This window comes from Notolepis coatsorum, assembly GCF_963971535.1.
Source record: "Notolepis coatsorum genome assembly, chromosome: 20".
NCBI lineage: Eukaryota > Metazoa > Chordata > Actinopteri > Aulopiformes > Paralepididae > Notolepis > Notolepis coatsorum.
Genome location: NC_140184.1, coordinates 33,975,884 through 34,000,722, shown reverse-complemented (window position 1 = coordinate 34,000,722; position 24,839 = coordinate 33,975,884). Strand labels below are relative to the sequence as shown.

The 24,839-nt window shown below is 48.1% G+C and overlaps 1 protein-coding gene across 1 annotated transcript in view; it reads right to left on the bottom strand.

Annotated features, from left to right (window-relative positions):
• adamts7 (a disintegrin-like and metallopeptidase (reprolysin type) with thrombospondin type 1 motif, 7) overlaps positions 1 to 24,839 on the bottom strand; it is a 447,398-nt gene that overhangs the window by 303,969 nt on the left and 118,590 nt on the right. Inside the window, exon 7 of the mRNA XM_084337494.1 lies at positions 24,166 to 24,315. Within this exon, the coding sequence (XP_084193620.1) occupies positions 24,166 to 24,315 (150 nt within the window). The remainder of the gene's footprint in view (positions 1 to 24,165; positions 24,316 to 24,839) is intronic.

The window sequence follows — 24,839 nt, the reverse complement described above, 5'->3', positions numbered from 1 at the left end:
TTTCGCATTGCCGAGGCATTGGAACTGATACCAGGACTGGAGACGTCTGACCGAACCCACCTTACCGTAGACGACGTGGAGGGGTGCTTCAACTTTATCAACGACTATCTGTACAGTAAGGTTTTACTGGAGTTAGAGGATACAGGGTTGTCTTATTTATTACAGATAAAAGATGTAACTGATGGACTTATGCAGAGTGAGGTGGTGGGTCTAGAAGAGGGTAAAACCGAGGGCCTACGGTCCACCAGTCAAAGTCCAGTCGACCCCGTTAGCGTCTTTTATGATGTAAGTGAAACCATTGAGGGTGTGCCCACTCCAAAAGTAAGCAACCAGGTTTTACAGTGCCTGCCCAGTGTACCACCACCCACAGCTCAGGCTGTGCCATTGAATAAGAGTGTAACAGACACCGAAAGTAAACAGGAAACCCCTGGTGTGTCGCCAGATAAACTAATATCTTTACGAGAACTGTCGTACCTTCACCGCAGGGAGTTTAAGCTCCAGGGAGGTCAGATAGGAGACCAGGGATCAGACATTAGTTACAACAGTGTCTGCAAACAGATCGACGAAGGTCTGAAGGAGCAATTCAGCGATGCAGAGGTTGTTAGAGCAGTCTTGAGAGTGATCAAAGCTGGCAGCTTTAAGGATATGTTAATGGTAAAAGACGATTTGACTATCGATGAGCTGAAGGGTTTTCTCCATTCTCACCTCGGTGAACAAAGTAATACAGAGTTGTTTCAAGAACTCATGTGTACAAAGCAAAAGGATAGTGAAACACCACAGCAGTTTTTGTATAGAGTCATAGGACTCAAGCAGAAGATTTTACTAGCATCAAAATATGCTGCTACTGACGTTAAGTACAACGAACGAACCGTTCAGGATGTCTTTCTCCACACTGTATATCAAGGTTTAGGACACAAACATGATGACATTCGTAGGGAACTCAAACCCTTACTTGAAGACAGAGTACCTGATGAGGCCATTCTCAGACAGATGAAAAAGGTCATGAGCGATGAGAGTGAAAGACAGCGACGGTTAGGGCCTACCAATCGCAATAGACCCCCCCATGTACATAGTGCAGGTGCTGAGGTGAAGGGAGCACAGTGTCCCCCCCCCCACTAGGGAAGAAAATACAGGAAAGAAACTTAAACTAGACCCGATCCAGCAGTTAACAGAGAAAGTAGAGAAACTTACCAATCTAGTGGATCTCCTGCAACAACCACCCCAGGTCAGAACAGGGAGGATAAATAGGCAGAGGGACAGGCCATATGGCTGTAGCAAATGTGTAGCACAGAATTTACCTAATTGCCCTCACTGTTTCCATTGTGGCGAAGAAGGCCATAGAGCGTTAGGCTGTCAAAAGAGACCACCGCGTCAGGGAAACTGAGGCCGGTCACTGCAAGAGGACAACCATTGACCGGTTCCCCTTTACTGTCCCAACCTGACAACCATCGTACTAGTGAGCCTGAGAAGGAAAGAGTAAGAGAGGAGAAAACTGCACCTAGAACAGGAACCAAGACGGTAAACCAGATACAGAAGCACACAGACCCCCCTAATTTACCAAACACTAAGAGTGAATGCCTCGCCAAGCTCGTAGGGAGAAGAGCTCTCACCCATTGTAACCTAAACGGTTTAGCAGTCCAAGCCCTGCTTGATACAGGGGCCCAAGTAAGCATGATTGACAGAACTTGGAAGAATAGATACTTACCTGACATGCCAGTCAGACCCCTTAGCGAAATCATCGAAGAAGAAGAAGAGGAGTTGAAAGTCTACGCGGTAAACGGTGAGGTCCTCCCATTTGATGGTTGGGTGGCCCTTACGGTGAACTTAAAGGGAAATGAAGATCCTAACCTGTCAATCACTGTGCCTTTCCTTGTAAGCAGCCTTGTCCTTGAGAGACCCCTACTGGGTTTTAATGTGCTGGAAGTGATGATACAAGAACAACCTGGAAGACTGATCCCAACTCTCACCAGCCTGCTCTGTAACGCCATGGTGATACCAGCCGAGAAGGCAGAACTCCTGGTGAGTTATATCCAGACTGACAGACCCCCTGTCCAGGTTGGTCGCCTACGAACAGGTAAACAAGCCACTGTCATCCCCGCCGGTCAAGTGGCCTGGGTCAAGTGCCAAATCCCCCCCCACGTGGACCTGTCTGACCCCACCTTCCTGTTCGAACCAGATGACAGCAGTTTAGCGCTGGCAGAACTGGATGTTGGAGAAGGCCTGCTGCAAGCGCAAAACCCCAGGAAGCCGTATGTCACCGTGCCTGTGGGAAACAACACAAGGCATAACGTCACTCTCTCCAGGAAGACAGCTCTGGGCAGCATCCATTGTGTTGGGAAAGTCATCACGACAGACTCCCCACGGCAAACCCCCATCCCAACCTACTCACCTGAAATATCCCAGCCCACGGTACCCCCCAACCGTGCTGCTACAACGTCGGCTGTGCCCAGCTCCATCCTGTTCAAACCCCCCGTCGATCTCAGTCACCTCGACGACGAACAACAGACAATAGTCAACCGGATGCTTTGTGAAGAGGCTGGGTCCTTTGCACAAGACAGTGGTGACATTGGGTGCATCCCGAGCCTGCAGATGACAATCGCTCTCCATGATACTGTCCCGGTCCAGAAGACGTACTCATCAGTACCAAAGCCACTGTTTAAAGAAGTAAAAGAGTACATACAGGAACTGTTAATGAAAGGTTGGATAGTCAAGTCAAAGTCTCCATATTCTGCCCCAGTAGTCTGCGTCAGAAAGAAGGACGGCAGCCTACGGCTATGCATCGACTACCGCCTCCTGAACAAAAAGACTGTGCCCGATCGTCATCCACTACCTAGAATACAAGACCTGACTGACATGCTTGGAGGCTATACCTGGTTTAGTATCCTAGACCAAGGGAAAGCCTACCACCAGGGCTTCGTCGCCGAGGGTTCACGACCCTTCACCGCCTTCATCACTCCTTGGGGTCTTTACGAGTGGGTGCGCATCCCATTTGGACTCTCGAATGCCCCTGCAACGTTCCAACGGAGCATGGAGGAGATGCTAGGCCCCCTCAGGGACGAATGCTGTATCCCGTATCTTGACGACGTACTCTGTTACGCAAAGACATTTGAAGAACATGTAGAGACCCTCCGCAAGGTTCTCCAAGCCCTTCAACGTCACGGAGTGAAATTGAGACCTGAGAAGTGTGACCTCTTCAAGCAAGAAGTCAGATACGTGGGTCGCCTTGTGTCAGCAGAAGGGGTCAAGATAGACCCACGAGACATTGAAGCCGTGAAAGCCCTGTCAAGTAAGACACCCAGAACTGTCGGCGAAGTGAGGAAAATAACAGGATTCCTGGGATATTTCCGTTCATACATTCAGGATTTTTCCCGAATTGCCAGACCCATCTACGAGCTACTCCAAATCAAGCCAGGAAAGACCCCAGCCCCAGCGCGGAGTAAGAACATCAAACGCCCCCAGTTGCCCTCCAGAGAGCCCATAGAGTGGACCACGGAACAGCAGAGAGCACTTGAACAACTGATTGACCTTCTCACAAACCCCCCTGTCTTGGCATATCCTGATTTCAACCTACCCTTCAGGTTGCACACGGATGCCTCCGACCAAGGCCTGGGAGCTGTTCTGTATCAACATCAAGATGGAAAACTGAGAGTCATCGGGTACGGGTCAAGAACATTGTCACCAGCCGAACGAAATTACCATATGCACAGTGGGAAACTGGAGTTCCTTGCATTGAAATGGGCTGTGTGTGTGAAATTCCGTGACTACCTGTATTATGCCCCACACTTTACTATCTACACCGACAACAACCCGTTGACCTATGTAATGAGTACTGCCAAGCTCAATGCAGTCGGTCATCGGTGGGTTGGAGAACTGGCAGACTTCCGGTTTGACATCAAATACAGACCCGGAAAGTCCAACATAGATGCAGACACACTTTCCCGCCTTCCCCTGGATATGGAGAGATATGAAAGGACCTGCACAGAAGAGCTCTCTAATGAAGCAGTACGAGCAACGTGGGAAGGAAGCCAAGCAACTGAAAGGAAAGACGTGGCATGGGTTGCGGCGCTCAACATCGCGTCCCCAGACTCAAACCAGCAGTCTCACCCACACCTACAAACAATCAGCCACGATGAACTGGTGAAGGCCCAAAAAGAGGACCAAGCCATCAACACGATCAGGGAGTTGAAAGAGTCGAACACGAAATTGTCAGACGACGTACGAAGAACCGTAAGCGCAGCAACCCGAAAGCTACTTCATGAATGGAGCAGATTACATATTGAAAATGATCTCCTTTACAGAAAGACCAATCAATACCAACAGTTGGTCCTCCCTGAAAAATATAGAACACTTGCCCTGAAACATCTACATAATGAGATGGGTCATGTTGGAACAGAAAGAGTGATCCACCTCGCAAGAGAAAGATTCTACTGGCCTTTCATGTCCAGAGAGATTGAAGAATATGTGACCCGAAGATGTCCTTGTATCAAGTCTAAGAAGCCGGTCACCCATGTCCGAGCTCCCATGGGCAGCATTACCTCCAACTTCCCATTAGAACTTGTGTGTATCGACTATCTACATCTGGAAACCAGTCGTGGAGGGTATGAATATATCCTAGTGGTGATCGACCATTTCACAAGGTTTGCCCAGGCATACCCCACCAAGAACAAGAGTGGGAAAACAGCTGCAGAGCGTATCTTTAATGACTTTATACCCAAATTCGGTTATCCCTCGAAATTCCATCACGACCAGGGTCGAGAATTTGAGAATAAACTGTTCCAAGCACTGCAACGGCTGTCTGGGGTCGGCCACTCTAGAACATCACCCTACCATCCACAGAGCAACCCAGCGGAGCGGCTCAATCGGACCATACTACAGATGTTGAGGACATTGACTGAAAATGAGAAATTGCGGTGGAAGGACCACCTCCCGCATGTGTTACACGCGTACAACTGTACCAAACATGAATCAACGGGTTACTCACCCTTTTTCCTCCTCTACGGTCGTCATCCACACCTCCCCGTTGACCTGTTGTTTGGGTTAACGAAGAAAGAGGAACCGTACTCACCCAGAGGATACGCGGAGCAATGGGCTGAGAAGATGTCTGAAGCCTATCGGATTGCTTGCGAACATAGCAAAAAGTCCAGTGCAAGAGGAAAAGTAACTTATGACAAGAAAACAAAAGGAGTAGTGCTGCAGTCAGGAGACAGAGTTCTGGTGAGAAACCTCAATCAGCGTGGAGGACCAGGCAAGTTGAGATCGTACTGGGAGAAGGCGATCTACGTGGTCAAAAGCCAGCTCGCTGAGAGTCCAGTATACATTGTCTGCCTTGAACATGGAGACCAGAAAAAGACCAGAACACTACACCGAAATCTCTTACTGCTGGTAAATGATTTGCCCGTGGAAATGACTCCACCACCAGCCAGAACTGTCCCTGCGAAGAAAACGAATGACAAACCAAGACAAGGAAGAATGTCAGACACACAAAGACAAGTAGAGACAAGGGACAGCAATGACAGTGATTCGGATGATGACAGTGACAGAGGATACTGGCTAAGGATACCTGTTGAAAGGACAGAGGAAAGATCACTTGGACACCGTGAACGACGACCTGAAGTCATGCCAGGCCTGCGCCCTGAGAGTGAAGACGACAGGGGAGGAAACATGGATGGGAATTTGCCTGTCTTGGCCAGACCGGAGGGAGATGTTAGTGAATCAGGGGAAGAAGAAGAAAGGGAGACCCCCCAAGCTCACTCTCCAATACCCCGAGCTCACTCTCCGATACCCCAAGCTCACTCTCCAATACCCCAACCCCACTCCCAAGCTCACTCTCCAATACCCCAACCCCACTCCCAAGCTCACTCTCCAATACCCCAACCCCACTTCCAAGCTCACTCTCCAATAGCCCAACCCCAACCCCAAGCTCACTCCCCCGTAGCCCAGCTCAATCTCCGAACCCCTCCACTCTCGCCGGTAGACCAGGTCCAGTCAGAGGTTAGGAGGTCTGCCCGTGACAGAAGGCCTAAACAATGTCTCACGTATGATATGCTAGGTGAACCGTCAGTGCAGAACAAGGTGACCGTGAACTCAGTAGTACAGTGGCCACCGATGGTGCCCGCACCACACCACAGTCCACTACCACATCAATTGATACCCTTCGTAATACCATGGTTGCATTCAATTTTTTACAGCCTTCCACAACATGGCCAGTATGCTTACCGTCCAGCTGTCACCCACGGTCCGCCCATGGGAAGTTTGTTAGGGGTTCACGCCTGAGGGTGATATTGGATGGGTGTATTTAGTGATTTTCGGAAATGTCAGGAGCCATTTTTTTAAGGTCAGGGAGTGTGTGATGCCCACTAGAAGTGGTATCATGTTAATATCTTTAGATTATGTGTCAAAACAGTGTGAACATATGGGTACAGGATTACCTCCATCAGAAACAAGTTAGAAGAGTCATTTATATGTAATGGGAGACATTAACATAATCTGGTCAATAGGTGGCGGTATAGGACTGGTGTTTAGTGACTTCGCCTTCCAGGGACCCGTTACTGTGTGCTTAGGAACGCACGAGGCAATCTCAGCCTCACAACCGGGAGGAGCCAGAGTCAATAACATCGTGTCTGCACCTTTCCTTTGTCAAATGATTAACTACAACCTGTTTCATAGGTGGGTAATATACTACAAAACACACATAAAGGTTAACAAGGATACATGCAATGTCGAGGGTTCAAATGAAGTAACTATTGTCGATGTTTGAGTCAAGTTTAAGAAGTTTAAGACGACAGGTAACGTGGTTGAGAAGCAGACCGTCTATTGATGGCGCCACGTTTCGTTGGTACATTTAAATAGTGTTGGAACACAATTGTCCATTTAAGCACTAACGTGTCGAAGTTAAGTATCTCCAAGGGGATTATAAAGGTTTATGTTTTGAAATACATACTGTGTTGGGTTGAATTGCTGTGTAGTAAATGTGTATATTGTGTACAAGATGGTTAGAGGGAAAGTACTTTAGCTTACCCTACCAAGAAGGTAGCTAAACACCGGGGCTGTACCACATGCTCTCTCTCTCTCTCTCTCTCTCTCTCTCTCTCTCTCTCTCTCTCTCTCTCTCTCTCTCTCTCTCTCTCTCTCTCTCTCTCTCTATTGCGCCCTCAGTTAAATGTAAATATAAATCTATTCCCTTGAGTTATACCATGGTCACGGTTTAGCAAATTCCTAGTAGGGTTGAGAACGGCCCGATACAAATATATATATAAATGTACTTTCAGTGCACATTTGAGTTTCAATAGAACTTGAGACAGGAACACAACTATGGATAACACTGAGGTGTGGAGGTATTTCGGTATACTAGAGAATAGTGGATATGACTGATGATAAGTGACTGATGATAAAGGTAACACTTATTGGTGATTTAAGGAATTGTTCGACAGACAATGAGAATGACAGTGTTGGTTAAAGGACATGCTATGGTCCCTTCCAACATGCCTAGACATGTCTAGACAGAGGTTAACAGGATAATGTTTCTCTTCTCACGTGCTTATATTTAAGACGCCAAATATGTATAAAGACATAAGTAATCACAATGTACAGTATATAATACTGGATAATTACATTTAAAAGGAAAATGCTATTGAAGTGAACCAGGGTATCCTAAAAGGGTAGAATGTGTGTTGCAATGATGAATATGCTTTTGAATTAATAACAAGTATGGGATTATAATTGGATGTATTGAAGTAATGTAACTAATTGAACTGGATGATGATACAATGATGATACAATGATTATACAATGATGATACAATGATGATACAATGATGATACAATGATGATGATGATTGATTGATTATTCTATTGAATGAATAAATGTTGTTGAAATATACAACCGGGAGGAGCCAGAGTCAATAACATCGTGTCTGCACCTTTCCTTTGTCAAATGATTAACTACAACCTGTTTCATAGGTTAAACATATCTCTGCTATCAGGTGCCATATCCTGGTACCTGTAACACATGCACGAGCATTGACGGTAGAACAAAGAGGTATTTATCAACACGGAGGAGCGTAGTACCTGTGTACGCACGGTTGATAAATCCCAATATTTCTGTGCGTGCACACATTCTAAATTCTGTGCTTACGTATGAAAATAGAACACTTTCTAAGAAGTGTTAATAAATGAGGGCCCAGGTCTCCTCCCACACAAGCTATCTTCAACAGCCACACCATGCAGAGCTGCAATTTGAATTACAGCAGCCTGTGTTATCTCTCCCAACCAATTAGTTGCAGGGGGAAAATTACTGTTTGCCGTACGTGCCTTCTTCCATAAAGACATGGTATCAACCTTTCACAGTGCATACATTTTCATAGCAAATAGCAGACCCAGTGAAATAAAAATATTACACACCATAATCCCCATTTTCGGCAGAGGTGTATGACTGTATAAGAGGGCGCGTACATATCTGTTGTGTCTGTCCCTCGACATGTGTTTTTAATCATTTTTCCATGAGGAGTGTCTGTTTGTTGGATGAGGGTGTTGTCAGATTTGTACCGGTTTCAGTTCAGACAAGTTGAATGTTTTTGAACTGACGGATACTTTGTCTGTTTGGCCAATCACTATGAGGAAATGCTATGTGTCTGTTTGGCCAATCATTATGAGGAAAGACTATGTTAGTAATGCTGTCATTTCTACAAATGCAGGATTTGATTCTAATTAAGTTGGCTAAGGCAAGCCTAGCTAAACCAGACCTGGATACATGCAAGTGTACTACTGTAGCTATGTTTGTTATTTATGATATTATGTAAACAACTGTGTTGCATCCAGGGCTGAGTTTGTGCCGGATCCTGCCGGAACACTATAGCAATCTGTCACAATAAACCTTTTCTATACAAGTAAACATTTATGTCAGACAATTGTACAACATAAACATTCTAAACAGGCTCCTGTTTATTTCCTGTTGAAATGTTTGCTAATACAGTAGCTGACAGGATATAACCTGGGGCCAAAGCTGTTCCCCTAGCAACGGAATAGCAATGGAATTCTTCTATAGTCTATAGTAATCTGTCAATGTATTTAGTGGGAAACCATTTAAAATGAAATGTTATGTGGTCTGTCATGATCTTGATATATGCCTATATATTCCCATGAACGTTACTCATACATTCCTTGTTTAAGTAGGTGTGGAAGACAATTCTGTGTAACTGTGGTGTATATAAATCAGATGAAGAAAAAATTAATCTAAGAAACAACAGTGCACTGGTCTCTCCCTTTCTCTACAGGTTTGCGAAAATTTGTTGAAAAATGTGACACCTTTCTTTTTTTCCACTATCACATTTTTAAATAATACATATAATGGTATTGATATGTACGTACATTATCCGGTGAAGTTATTACATTATACATCCAAAGGGTGTTACTCATTGGATAATGTAACAACCACTGGATACTGTAGTTATTACATTTTCTGTTGCACATATTTATTACACTATCCAGTTATATTACATTATAATATATCATTGCTGCTCCCAGTTCTTGGAATATGACTCATGTGTCCCTGGAGATTGTGTCAGGAAAGGTATGAGACCTGTTGATTGGGGAAGTCACCATAGAAGGACATCAGATATGATTTGATCCTTTGCACAATAGCAGTGACCAGCAAAAATTGTTCGACGTTCCACAATAGTTTGTTGGATGATTTGACCAGGATGTTCTTAACATTCATAAGGAGCCTTGTGTATGTGCCATCCAGATGGTCTTGTAGCTCCTTCCTCATAGTCCATATCTCAGCACCATAAAACAGGATGCTTTCAACACAGGAGAAAAAGATATTGGTACTGTATCAGTAGAGATATCAAAATGCCAGATTCGGTGGAATCTGTTACAGGCATTCCATGCTTGCTTCTTTCTCCAAAAGAAAATCATGTAACGAGTTGAAACGTCAGGCTTTACCCCTGTTAATATTTACCCGTGGCTTGTGGCTATACTCTCTCTTACTGCGTGGGTGATTTTTCCCTGTTTTCTGGTCATCTTGGAATCTAACCGAAATCCTCCTCTTCCTCCTCAAACATGTCTCTCATTCACAGGTCCTTGGCTAGTGGGTCAGCAGGCACTTCAGAATCCGGGTCTGAATCTTCCAATTCATTGCTGTTTTCATCCTCAAAGTAACTGCTGTACTCAACTCAGTCAGTCAGTAAGGGACATTCACTAGTGTAGGCCCAGTAGCAAAAAAAAAAAAAAAAAAAAAACCTTTTTTCATCAATGTCATCTTGTAGGCACAACCCTGCTTCCGATGTCTCGTGCACCGACATGTCCCCAGACATGCTTGTTCCTCTCGTCTATTCCACCAGGGGGCACTTCACTTATTTTAAATCAATCATGCTTATACCCGCATCAATTGCCATTGCAAATGGGAATCTGCTTTTAATTGACATTCCTGTAGAAATATGTGTTACAAGTACTAATAATTAATGGTTATTTGAAGAAACAAATTCACATCAATTCCTCCCTAGAGACACAGTTCAAATAGGGCAAGTAGGCTATGAGGCTGAGAGATAGTAAAATATAAATGAGAGGAGTGCCAGTTGATGGGTAATTAATCACCAGTTATAGCGGTTGCCAGCCCTATCTTCCATTCAGGTGTCGAATTAATACAAATAACTTATAAGCATGTGTTTGTGCATTCAGCAAGACACATAACAAACAAACACGTTGGGAAATCTGCCTGTTTGTTTGTAATTAATGATTAATTTGTTATTTCCATGAATGCTACCTCGTGAGTCACCTATACCCCCCCCCCCCCCCCCCCCCCTGTCCCTCACAGTAGATGAGGTGAGGGCGGAACTTAGGAAACTGCGTCCAGGAAAGGCGGCTGGCCCGGATGGCGTGTGTTCGAGGCTGCTGAAGCTCTGTGCAGACCAACTGGCTGAGTCGCTCCAGAAGCTCTTCAATTTGAGCCTGCGGGACGTGAGGGTGCCAGTCCTGTGGAAAACATCATGCCTTGTGCCGGTACCCAAAGCTGGGCGCCCCGGCCAAGCTCAACGACTACAGACCGGTGGCCCTCACGTCACACATCATGAAGACACTGGAGAGGCTGCTTCTACACCATCTTAGGCCACAGACCGAACACGCCCTTGACCCCCTGCAGTTTGGGTATCGGGAGCGCATCGGGGTGGACGACGTGGTCCTCTACATGCTCCACCGAGCCTACTCCTACCTGGATGAGCCGGGGAGTTATGTGAGGATCATGTTTTTAGATTTTTGTAGTGCTTTTAACACCATACAGCCTCTGCTACTCAGGGATAAGCTAGAAAGGATGGGGGCAGACCCCTACAAGGCCTGGATAACTGACTACCTGTCAGACAGACCACAGTTTGTCAGAATGGGCAACTGTGTCTCTGAGATGGTGGTCAGCAGCACTGGGGCTCCACAGGGGACTGTTCTTGCTTCTTACCTGTTCACCCTCTACACGGTAGACTTCACTTACAACACAGAGTCCTGCCACGTCCAAAGATACTCAGACGCAGGGGCGTAACTATGGGGGGGGACACCGGAAAATGTCCCCTGCATGATTTCAGAATGGAGTTATTGTCCCCCCCCACGTTTTTACCGTCCAAAAACAATGTAACATGATAATAAACGGTGACGCGACGCTGCACTTGGACCACATGGAAAAACGGCTGCTTGTTCCATCTCTGAGCTCAGGTCTTGATCATATCTATGTCTGTCACTACAGCCAATTGAAATGCTAGAAATGGTCACGTGGACTGGGAGAACCAATGGAATGAAAAAAAAAAAAAACGTCTTTGGATAGCTTCTTTGCAACGGGGAAATACCAACTGATGAGCCAGAAGAGGAGCCTACGACCTATAAAGCTTCTTTTAATAAACAGGATGTGAGGTTTCTGTCCTTGCCTTCTCACTCGTTCTGTTCCTTTAACCACCCTCGCTTTGTTTTCATTCATTTTTTCTGTCAAGTATTTCAATTCCCTCGTTCACACGTTTCTCCCCGCTGACGTCATCTGAGACGTCGCTGATTGGTTCCCTCACTTCCCCACGCTTTTCAATCACATTCCCCAGCTGTCACTGCCTTTCAATCAATCGATCCCTCATTATTTATACCCCGTTTTCCCCACCCTAAGTTCGTCTTGATTTGTCGCTGGATGTTTTTCCCCGTTGCTTCTGTTTCACTGTGCTAATCTCCAGGAAATTCCTAGAAGCCTTCGCTTGGATACCTGCTCCGTGGCGCGCGCTCGCCTCCACTGTTTGTTCCTGTTCCTTTACGCAGCTCGTCTGGGTGAGTTTTTCTAGATTGACTGTCTTGACCTATTTCCTATTTTCGTGTGTAACCTTTACACTGAAGTCTACCACCTTTTTGTCAGACAGTCACTCACCCAGCCATTATCGTTTTTGCCCTTTCCTTTATGGAATAATATTTCGGGATCTTCCACCTCCCACTGTGTATTTACACGAAGATATTATTTCACATTTGGACTGTGTTGGATTTTTGCTCACTGTGTATTTACACGAAGATATTGTTTTCACATTTGGACTGTGTTTGGATTTTTGCTCACTGTGTGTTTACACGAAGATAGTATTTCACATTTGGACGGTGTTTGGATTTTTGCTCACTGTGTGCTTACATGAAGATAATCACTTGGGCTGTTTTTGGAATATTGCACATCACTGTGTTGTTTAACACGAAGAATATAACACCCTGTCCTCCAGCTCGTTTCAAGTCTGCTCTGTCACTGACCCGTTCCCTCTCTCCCTCTCTCGGTCTTGCACAACATCTGAGAGGTCCGCCGTGAGAGTCTGCAGAGCGGTACAGAGGTCTGCTCCTGCTTCCCAAGACTACCCTTCCGGGAGAAGCTGCAGAGCAGCAGAACTTTGCCCCTTGTTCATTGTACCTGTTCTTGTTGACCTGCTTTCCCTGTTTCACTTATTCTAGTCACCAAATAAACAAGCCCTTGTATTTGGCAACTCTGAATCCAACTCTCTTGTGTCGTAGCGTTTGGGGTCGGTGTCAAACCATAACATTACGAACCAACCACGACGACCCCAGCCGACACAGAGAGAGTAGTCACCTTGGGCATCGAGGGGGTGGTAAGGCGTGCCCTACGCTTCCATCGCGCTCCAGGCAATGTACCTGTTAACCGTCTCTTTGTCCCCAACTCAGTCCGGTCCCGGGTCCTCCAGTGGGGCCATACCAGCCGGTTCGCCTGCCACCCGGGCGTTCATCGCACGTTCTCCCTCCTGGCTCGTCGATTCTGGTGGCCCACCATGAGGAACGACGTCAAGGGGTTCGTACTGGCCTGCGCAGTCTGCGCCCGCAAGAGAGTCAGCACAGCAGCGGCAGTCCAGTTAGAGTCAGCCAGGGAACACGCCCTACAGCTGGATGCGGCTGCAGCTGCTGTACAGGGACTCCGAGAGCAGGTCCTGCTTGTTCAAGGTTCAATGGCCGCTTTGGCGGGACAACAGTCCGACATTCTCGCTCAGCTTCACTCGCTGGGCGACACCGTTAATGCCTTTCACCTCTCACACCCTTCAGGAACATTCCCCGCAGCCCCAGCAGATCTCGCATCTCGGGAACCCCTTCTCTCCGTCCCACGGCTGTTCGACGGTAATCCCGAGGAGTGTGCCACATTCATCATGCAATGTGAGTTGGTTTTCCGTCATCAACCAAGCCGTTTTTCTGCTCGTGGGTCCCAAGTGGCTTATATAACCAACCTACTTTCAGGCCATGCTGCCCAGTGGGTCACTTCCTCCTGGGCAATGGAGGCAGATTTTTTGTTCTCCTACCCAGACTTCGTGGCGGAGCTCCGCAGAGTGTTCCACCATCCAGCCCGAGGTCTGGACCCTGGAGCCCGGTTGGGGACCTTCCGACAGGGGAGCGGCAGGGTGACGGACTATGTCATGGAGTTTCGACTGGCGGCGGTGGAGAGTGGATGGAACGAACCTGCTCTTCGCCTAACCTTCATGAGGGGGCTCTGTGACGCAGTCAGGGACCAGCTCGCGACCCAGGAGGAACCTGGTTCCCTCGAGGACCTGTTCAGCCTCGCCATCCGCGTCGACGGACGCCTCCAGGAGAGAAGACGTGAGAGAGCCCGACGGGGACCCCCAGACGCACCCCCCGAGGACCACGACCTCGAGGAGGATTTCGGTACCCCAGACGTACCCCCCGAGGACCACGACCTCGAGGAGGTTTTCTTTACCCCAGACGTACCCCCCGAGTACTACGACCCCGAGGGGGTGTTCAGGGAGTCCAGGGCTCAGGTCTTTCCGCCTCGCCGGCCTTACGACTGTGCCGTCGACCGCCGCTCAGGGGCTCCCTTTCCCAGCGGCCGCCTCTACAGTGCTGTCCGTCCTGCCCCCTCCGTGACTGATGGGTTTGTTCCCTCCCGAGCCGTGACCAAGGAGGAACCCATGCAGCTGGGACGCAACCGCCTTAGCCCGGCCGAGCGGGAGTCCAGGCTCTTCTCCGGCCGTTGCCTCTACTGTGGCCGGGATGGACACCGTGTCTCCAATTGCCGTGCCCGGCCAAGAGGACCAGGCTCGCCAAGACCCCGGGAGATCCTGGTGAGCCGTCTTTCCTGTCCCCCGCCCCGGAGGCCCGCTGGTGAGTCGCCTCCGGACCTCTCGTCCATACCCACCCGTGCACCACCCAACCGTCTGGCAGACGTCACCCTAGCCTGGGCGGACCAGCGGGCGACGGTGGGTGCACTCATGGACTCTGGTGCTGAGGGGAGTTTCATGGACGTTGGGTTTGCCACCCGGGCCGGCATTCCGCTTGAGGACCTCGAGAGGCCCTTGGAGGTCTTCGCAATGGATCATCGCCGCCTGGCTGACGTCACTCAACGCACCTGTCCAGTCCTTCTCACCGTTGCTGGTGACCACGTTGAGAGGCTCCAGTTTTTCGTCACCAGCTCTCCTCTTGTCCCTGTGGTCCTGGGCAGGCCCTGGCTCGCGCTGCACGAGCCCCACATCGCCTGGTCCTCCGGTGCCATCAAGGGGTGGAGCCCCTCCTGTCGTGCCCGGTGTCTTCGGGTGCCGTCCAGCCCCCTCACCGGGTCCCAGTCCTCGTCTCCGGCCTCCCTCGCCGGTTCTCTGTCCCTGTGCCCGGCCTCCGCTGTCGGGTCCCAGTCCCCGTCTCCGGCCTCCCTCGCCGGTCCTCTGTCCACGTCTCCGGTCCCCCTCTCCGGGCCTCTGTCTTTGTCCCCCTCTCCAGTGCCCCTGATCGCCGGCTTCCTTGGGTCCCGTCCGGGCAGGCCGGGGCCGTGTGGGTCGCCGGGTGCTGTAAGGTTTGGCTCTTTCCCCACCACGGGCTTCTTGAAGTACTGTGATGATTGGTCCGCTGCTCCAGACGTCTGAGCGCGCCTGTCGTGGTGCCGACCGGCGCCGGGTTCCTGCGCCGACTTACCGCCCTGGGCAGAGGGTGTGGCTCTCCGCAAGGGACCTCCCGCTACGGTCCTCGGCCAGGAGGCTCAAACCCCGTTTCGTCGGACCTTTCGAGGTCCTGAAGGTACTCAGTCCGGCGGCCCTGCGCCTGAAGCTTCCTGCATCCATGCACATCCACCCCGTGTTCCATGTCTCCCGGGTTAAGCCCGTCTCCCTCAGTCCCCTTATGCCTCCGGCTCCTGATCCACCGCCTCCTGTGCTAGTGGATGGTCACCCCCAGTGGCAGGTCCGCCGGTTGATGGGCGTTCGTCGGCGGGGCCGGGGATTCCGATACCTGGTGGACTGGGAGGGTTACGGCCCTGAGGAGCGTAGCTGGGTCTCCCGGCAGCTCATCGTGGATCCCGGCTTGATCACTGACTTCCATCGGGCCCATCCTGACGAGCCGGGTCGGCCTGGTCGCCGGGCGGCTCCCGTTGAGGGGGGGGTACTGTGAGGTTTCTGTCCTTGCCTTCTCACTCGTTCTGTTCCTTTAACCACCCTCGCTTTGTTTTCATTCATTTTTTCTGTCAAGTATTTCAATTCCCTCGTTCACACGTTTCTCCCCGCTGACGTCATCTGAGACGTCGCTGATTGGTTCCCTCACTTCCCCACGCTTTTCAATCACATTCCCCAGCTGTCACTGCCTTTCAATCAATCGATCCCTCATTATTTATACCCCGTTTTCCCCACCCTAAGTTGTTGGTTCGTCTTGATTTGTCGCTGGATGTTTTTCCCCGTTGCTTCTGTTTCACTGTGCTAATCTCCAGGAAATTCCTAGAAGCCTTCGCTTGGATACCTGCTCCGTGGCGCGCGCTCGCCTCCACTGTTTGTTCCTGTTCCTTTACGCAGCTCGTCTGGGTGAGTTTTTCTAGATTGACTGTCTTGACCTATTTCCTATTTTCGTGTGTAACCTTTACACTGAAGTCTACCACCTTTTTGTCAGACAGTCACTCACCCAGCCATTATCGTTTTTGCCCTTTCCTTTATGGAATAATATTTCGGGATCTTCCACCTCCCACTGTGTATTTACACGAAGATATTATTTCACATTTGGACTGTGTTGGATTTTTGCTCACTGTGTATTTACACGAAGATATTGTTTTCACATTTGGACTGTGTTTGGATTTTTGCTCACTGTGTGTTTACACGAAGATAGTATTTCACATTTGGACGGTGTTTGGATTTTTGCTCACTGTGTGCTTACATGAAGATAATCACTTGGGCTGTTTTTGGAATATTGCACATCACTGTGTTGTTTAACACGAAGAATATAACACCCTGTCCTCCAGCTCGTTTCAAGTCTGCTCTGTCACTGACCCGTTCCCTCTCTCCCTCTCTCGGTCTTGCACAACATCTGAGAGGTCCGCCGTGAGAGTCTGCAGAGCGGTACAGAGGTCTGCTCCTGCTTCCCAAGACTACCCTTCCGGGAGAAGCTGCAGAGCAGCAGAACTTTGCCCCTTGTTCATTGTACCTGTTCTTGTTGACCTGCTTTCCCTGTTTCACTTATTCTAGTCACCAAATAAACAAGCCCTTGTATTTGGCAACTCTGAATCCAACTCTCTTGTGTCGTAGCGTTTGGGGTCGGTGTCAAACCATAACACAGGAGTCATACTTAAAATACGGGTTTAGCGCAACAGGTGACTCTCGTGTGTTGACATGGCAACACGAGGCAATGACGCAACTGTGTTCAAGTTGCAGAAGATAAAGTAGTTGCATTCAACGCAAGTGGACATTTGACATGTTTCAAAGTTGGGATTTTGGAGGACCGGAACAATAATAAGCCCAGCCCAGGGCAGGGCTGCATTATGGTGAGTTGTGTTTTAATAATAATAATACATTCGATTTATAATACACCCGCTGAGGTGCTGCAAATCAAATGCCCACCCTACTGATCTGTTCATGCGTTATAATAATAGTAATACATTCGATTTATAATACACCCGCCGAGGTGCTGCAAATCAAATGCCCACCCTACTGATCTGTTCATGTGTGAGCAAACCTAATTGCCAACCCCTGGCCTAGAGGCTTTTAAATACAACAAGGTCATAGACAGATATTTCACAGCGAGAACCATGGATAGTAGGACGACCGGTTACGGCTACGGCCGCAGCGGCACCCCCTCCAGCGGATTCCGATCTCAGTCCTGGTCCCGGACAAGCCCTGGCTCCACGATGATCACCTCTTACAAGAGGCGCTACCGCCTGGGAAAATGCGTATTGCACACCTGGTATTAGAAAAAAAATATTAGGCCCCCTACCCCACCCCCCCCCCCCCCCCCCCCCCCTGCGACGTCACTGACCACGCCCCCTAATCTGTCCCCCGCACCACTAGCAACAGAGTTACGCCACTGCTCAGACGACACAGCGGTTGTGGCGTGTGTGAGGAAGGGACAGGAGGGAGAGTACAGGGACCTGGTGGGAGCCTTCAGTGACTGGAGCGAACAGAACAGCCTTCTCCTGAAGGCAACAAAGACCAAGGAGATGGTACTGGACTTCTGCAGGTCGAAACCACCTCTGCAACCAGTCAGCATCTGGGGAAGCAACATTGCGACGGTGCAGACATACAAGTATTTAGGTGTGCACCTGGACAACAAGCTGGCCTGGTCTGCAGGCCTGGGACAGAGCCGGCTGTTCTTCCTTAGGAGGCTCAGGTCTTTTAATGTGTGTGGGGAAATGTTGTATATGTTTTATCAGGCAGTGGTGGCAAGTGTGCTCCTCTATGCCACTGTCTGCTGGGGTGGCAATACCATGGCCAGGGATGCCAGGTGGTTAGATAAGCTCGTCAAAAAGGCTGGCTCAGTGGTGGGGAGGAGACTGGACCCACTGGGGACTGTGGTGGAGAGCCGCACGCAGAGCAAGCTGCTGGCCATCATGGACAATGCCAACCACCCTCTCCACCATACCATGGTGGGGCAGAGCAGCAGTCGCAGCGGACGGCTCATCTCCCTGCACTCGCGGACTGAGCGGCACAGGAGGTCCTTTGTCCCCACAGCCATCAGACTGTACAACAGCTCAATCTAGTGCGGGGGACCTTGACCTTTGACCTGTTCCTTGTTCCCCACACACCTGTTTTTATACACCTGTTTTTATACACCTGCTTTTATCTTATCATGTTTTTATTATTATTGGTAGATATGATTTACTTGAATTTGTGTTTACTTTTTTATTGTGTGTGTGTGTGTGTGCGTACGTGCGTGTGTGATAAGACTGCGGGTCCAGACCTATAATCATAAGTGATAGTAAGTCTGGGTGGTAATTTTATTTATTTTGAGTACTTAACACCCATTAGAGACAAAAGGGGAAAAAAATTAAATATGAATAAGGGCAAAACATATTAGGCTTGTGGTCATTTTAATGAGGACAGTGGTGGATGAGCCTTGAAGGAGGCGACAGGGACAGACCCCGTCTGCCCGAGAGTATGCCCCCGCATCTTTCATGACGTCTGCCAATTGTGTCAGCCTCTCCTTTGAACCTCGACCCCGCTGGAGGGGTCGGGTTTGTGGAGGTCATAACATGGTGCACAGCATACCGAACACCCCTTCCGCCGGGTACTGTTCTCACAGTAGACCCCTTAGGCGTCTGTCTAGTCCGCAGTGCTCCAGGCACAGGTCGAGTTCTGGCCTGTTGCCTGGATTGAGGGATCAACCCCCTTGGGGGTTGTCTCCCCGGCGCGCCGTCTGGCCCCACAGTATTGTGGGGGGGTAGCCTCTTGGGGCTTACGGCCATGCCAACCTGGACACGCCCGATCTTGTCAGATCTCGGAAACTAAGCAGGTTCGGCCCTGGTTAGTTCTTGGATGGGAGACCCCCAGGGAATACCAGGTGCAGTAAGCTAGAGTGCTTCAGAGCGGCGTGTCAAAGGGGGAAGGGCCTACTCTTGATTTGGGCCCTGTCCGATACGCTGGCGATGTGGGTGGTGGTGTCACCAGTGACCGTCTGGTGGGGTCCCGATGCTACAGCATCGTTGACCTTACCGGGCCGCGTCTATTCGAAACCCAAACGGTTCGCGGTTTTTCAAAATGAGATTCGATTAAAATGTATTGTCATTGTTTTTAAGGTTTTCTGCTGTAATTCCAAAAACGAGAGTTATAGGCCCTGCCGCATAGATAGATTATCGATTGGCGTTTCTTTCCTATACACGCTATATAAAAAAATTCAAATGTATATGATCGGTATACATTATGCTTCATCATGCGTGAAGGAAAGGGGGGGGGGGGTCGTTTATAATTCCTTGATCGTCAGTAACGGCTTAATTTTTTTTGTATCTACTTTTTCTCCCCGTTTAAAATTTTTCTCCCATCCCAATTTTGTATTATCCAATTCTACCCTCCCCTGTCTCGAACGTTGTTAGACCATGCCTCCCACTGGTCGGCTGCAATGTGGACGAAGCCTTGCATCACGTATCCCCTCCGGTACACGAGGAGGCAGCCGTTGCATCTTTTCACCTGCACAGCGTGATCTCTCAGCGGCGAGGAGTAACGCGTGGGAGGCTCATGCTGCCCCTGTTGCTTCCTGATTCTGCTGTACAGGCGCACCAACCGACCTGTAGGAGTCGCTGTCCACAACGTCCGATCCCCACCCACCGGCTTTCCCACCCCCTAATACTGCCAATTGTATTAGTATGAACGACCAGCCAAGCCGGAAGCAACGCAGAGAGCTGGGCTCAAACCCAGCATATCCTGTGTTAGTGGCGAGCGCCTTGCCCACTGTGCCACTTAGCCGCCAGTAACGGCTTTATTTAGTATGGGTTGATATATTGATCAGATGGTTTGCAGTGAAATGAATAAACAATCGGGCTGAAAATAACGTTACTGTCCTCTTACCGTTCGCCGATAAGACTGGAGGAAAAAGATCCCAATTATTTGACGCCGATCTCCTAGATCCATTTCCGGTTTGTATGGCGCAATAAACGCCGAAATCATATCGATTATTGAGTTTAGAAAGCGATCCAAATGCACTATAGTGTTTGTCTGGATCCACGTAACAAGATATTACTGCCGGAGGGATTTCCTCGATGCACCAGCGCCACTTCCGGTTTTGGCGAGAGTGTAACTCGCCCGACCATCCACCAGGCGGTGGTATTGAGGCGTTGCAATCTCATACAGGGTGCCGCTGCAGTCTGGAGGGAGACTGGATGAATTATGAATGCCATGGCGAAAAAATTAAATATTGATCCATTCAACGCATGGCGGGCAAATGCGGCGTAAGTCGTTCTTGGCGACCAATGTGTTAATACTGTAAATAAATAAAAAAAAAAATATGTACTGTATCGTCATGCTTCAGTTTACACCCTGAAACCCTTGGACTCTGTGTACCACTCTGCACTTAGGTTTATTATTGGGGATAGGTACTGTATGATACACACCATTGTATCCTTTACAAAGTTTACAGTAAGGTTGGTTGGCCATCCCTGGCAGCTCGGCGAGACTATCATTAGCTCTTTTCAAGGCATTGCCTGGCAAACAGCCACCGTACTGTATATAACTGCGGCCCATCAAACACGATCTAGTAACTGGATCACATTTAAAATACCACGGACTCGGCAGGACAGCATTCTCTTATGCAGCCCCAAAGTCCTGGAATGACATTCAAAGGTAAGTTGGAAGTTCTTCCTTCCCTTACGGAATTTAAATGTCTGATTTCATTTCTATATGATCCATAACTTGTAACTGTTTTTAACTGATTGCACTGCATTGTTTTGTTGTTTTATCTTGTTGTACACTCAGCAGTTCTGTAAATGAGGTGGCCTCACCTCAGAGCTCACCTGAGTATAAATAAAGGTTTCAATCAATCAATCAATCTGGTAGTTATAAGTGTATGATTTGTTTGAATACACAATAGCCTTTTGCTAAAGCTATAAATTAATAACTCAATTGTAAAACCACTGCTACTGCTTCTACCATTGTTCCCAGCCCGCATGCTAGACACACCTCCCTTGTCCCCTCTCATCCCTTCTTGCTCTCCAACTGATTTTGTAAATGTTTCAAAATAATGTAGTAGGTGGAGACAGGTTAAAATGGTGGATTTCTTTAGCCAGGGTGCAAGGAGGATGAGCCTGGTTGTCAGGCAGACAGCCCCCAAATGGGATCTGTCGGTGGTGCTGATAGCAATTAGAGCCTTAGACTGTACTCTACTTGCGCTTGTGTCTAGATATAAAAAAAAAAGGGCCTTTGATCTTGAATGTTTAATCTTTGATCTTTGTGGAAGTGCCGCTGGGCATTTTATACTTGAAGATATCGCTCCTGATAGCAGTGAGTTACGAGTTATCAGTATCTGCTGATTCTACTATAAACGGCGCTGACTTAATAGGTCAAGGGTCACCTTGGATGCCTTCTTACCCCAAACCCCACTCATACGAGTGAGGAGGAGGCCATGCTACATGCTACATGCGATCATGCTACATGAGACACAACCAGAGCATAATGCAAGACAAAACAGCTGCCAGTCTGTTGTGGGGGAGCCAACCAGGGTATGGCGCTTTCAAAACAGTCAACAAACCTTACTGGGACATTTGTAAAAGCATTACTATCATAACAAGCTAGTGGAGAACAAGGTCAACTTGTCAATCTACACCCATTCCCTTTTCTAAAATGCCCCTAAAAGCATGAATGAATGAATGAATGAATGACAACACAGCAGGATCATCAAACATTGCAATTGTTCAAGTTCTAAAGATTTATTTTTTGGCGTTTTATCGCTTTATTTCTACTGGGCAGTCCAGTAGGGAGAGACAGAGGAGGAATGGGAGACAGAGTGGGGGGAAGACATTCGGCAAATAACGACGGGTTCGGGAGGCGAACCCGGGTCGGCCGTGTCGCGGCTGAACGCGTTGTGTGGTTCGCCACTGGGGCGCCCCTCAATTGTTCAAGTTCAAGTTCAAGTTTCTTTATTAGTTGTCATACAGAAGTACAGAATACTTTTATACAAAATGCTTCTTTCTGTTTCGCTCCAGAGACTGTGCTAGGCAAAGATAGATAATAAAATAAGTATAGCAAGTATAAAATAGAAGTCAAGTACATTTGGATGACCAGTTTCATCCTTTTCTTGTTTCACCGTGGGAAGAAAAGAAAACCCAGAACACATTCCTTTCTTGTCAACGCGCCACCTTTTCCACACAGCCGATCCATGGGAAAAACAAATATTTTGTCTCACCTACCTATTTTAGCTAGATTGTAAATGAGGCTATATCAGAACCAGAACACGGGGAGCGACCTCAGACAAGCAGTGGGTTCAACTTATGGATGACTACTTTTTGACGGCACTGGTTGAATTTGGCCAACAACCTGACACCTCTGATTCAGACAGCCTTGACCTAACTGAGGAGGATACCAGCCCTCCGATCACAAGTGAATTACATGCCTGGAAGTTAGGATGGCTAACTATACATGATGAGGACAATGAGTACTGGCCACAGCTTGAAGGTCCTGCTGAAAGCACTGCAAAGAAAAAGGCCCATGGGTGTAGCTGCCTATTTAAGAACAGAGGTCCCTGTTATTCACTTTTCACACCTGTGGACATGGTCAAGAGAAGCCAGACGGATGTGATGATAAGATGTGGGTTATTTAAAGGGGACCTATTGTGAAAATGGCCCTTTCCTGTGTTTTGCACAGAATGAGGGGTTGTCTCAACACTGAGAACATTTTAAAGGTGCTATAGATAACATTGAGCCACTAGATGTCCCACTAGAGCACCAGCATGTCAGCATGTCTCAACTAGCAGCACGTTTATCCAATCAGGTGCATTCCACGTGGGGAAATGGGAAGTAGAGAGGGGATACATGCATGCAATATGAAAATAGCAACATTCATTTTGGACCCGCCAATATCTTTTTAATGAGAAATTCATAAATCAATAATATATTAGGGGGAAAAGCAATACTTTTATTCTGCACCTTTCGAAAAGCTCTGTGGATGTATTTGTTCTAATGATTCATCGACATAAACATTGTATCTATAGCACCTTTAAATATGTGCATTGTGAATTTTCTGCAGTTCAGCTGTGACAAGAACCCTCCCCCTTGAAATGAACCATTCAGAATTGCAGCCACAATCGGCGTAGTTAGTGAGACATTGTATGAGTGTGTATGTGTGTGTGAAGATATCTTGATAAAATGTACATGTACAAGATGGCGGTAAATCTTCTCTATTCAACCTAAAGTTGAGCCTAAAATATGTTTCTAACAACGGTAAGATTGGTATGCTATAGCTGGATCTTAAGTCATATTTGATCTGCAACATCTAATCTGAATGTTTGATCTGAATTCCGTTCGCCGGTACAGGCTCAGGGCACCACTGCTGGATGGTGTATGAGTGGCTCATTACAGGCAGAGAAACAGCCCATTGAGAACATGAATCAATAAGAGGCGTATAGAGGCTGCTAAAATACATAATCTGCATGCTGGTAACTAACATTGTGTGTGTGTGTGTGTGTGTGTGTGTGTGTGTGTGTGTGTGTGTGTGTGTGTGTGTGTGTGTGTGTGTGTGTGTGTGTGTGTGTGTGTGTGTGTGTGTGTGTGTGTGTGTGTGTGTGTGTGTGTGTGTGTGTGTGTGTGTGTGTGTGTGTGTGTGTGTGTGTGTGTGTGTGTGTGTGTGTGTGTGTGTGTGTGTGTGTGTGTGTGTGTGTGTGTGTGTGTGTGTGTGTGTGTGTGTGTGTGTGTGTGTGTGTGTGTGTGTGTGTGTGTGTGTGTGTGTGTGTGTGTGTGTGTGTGTGTGTGTGTGTGTGTGTGTGTGTGTGTGTGTGTTACTTGTGTCCCAGCTCGTGAGCGATGGTGAAGGCCAGCGGCAGTCCTGTGTCCTCGCTGACGCTGCAGCTGCGATGAGGCTGACACATGCCGGCCACGTGGGATAGACCCAGCGTCTCACACGGCTTGTTGATGCCCGCACAGATGTCCTTCCTGTCAAAGGAGAAGACAGGTCAGGAGAGTGGATGGAGGGATGAAGGACGTTATAAACAATTATAATCCGTAGATGGATACTTTATTCATTACTTACGAGAAATCAGCCTGATCTCGAGCCCCGCCCTCTTTTCTTCCCTCTGCTTCCCTCGGACAAACAGTTGCGATTGGAGGGTTAAGAAAATAGGGCGTGGCTTGAGATAGGTAAATAGGGTCCTCACAGCAGCATTACCAGCTAATAGAGAAGGGTTATTATTATATATAATTGTTTTCTATATATTGTGAATCAGGGTGCAGAGGTGTTGAAGGAATGGATATTTGTTTTGAGAAGGGTAGATGGGATGGTGTTGAGGTTATTGGCAATATCATCAGGCGAGGTGAGGGCTGGTTCCATGGGGAGAGCATTGGAAAGCATAGAGTTGGAGGGGATTGATATATTTAGTGTTTTGAAAGGTTATTTCTGCGAAGGTGTGGACATGGGTTTAGGGATGGAATAATAAACTGGATGAGATTAGGATCTGACA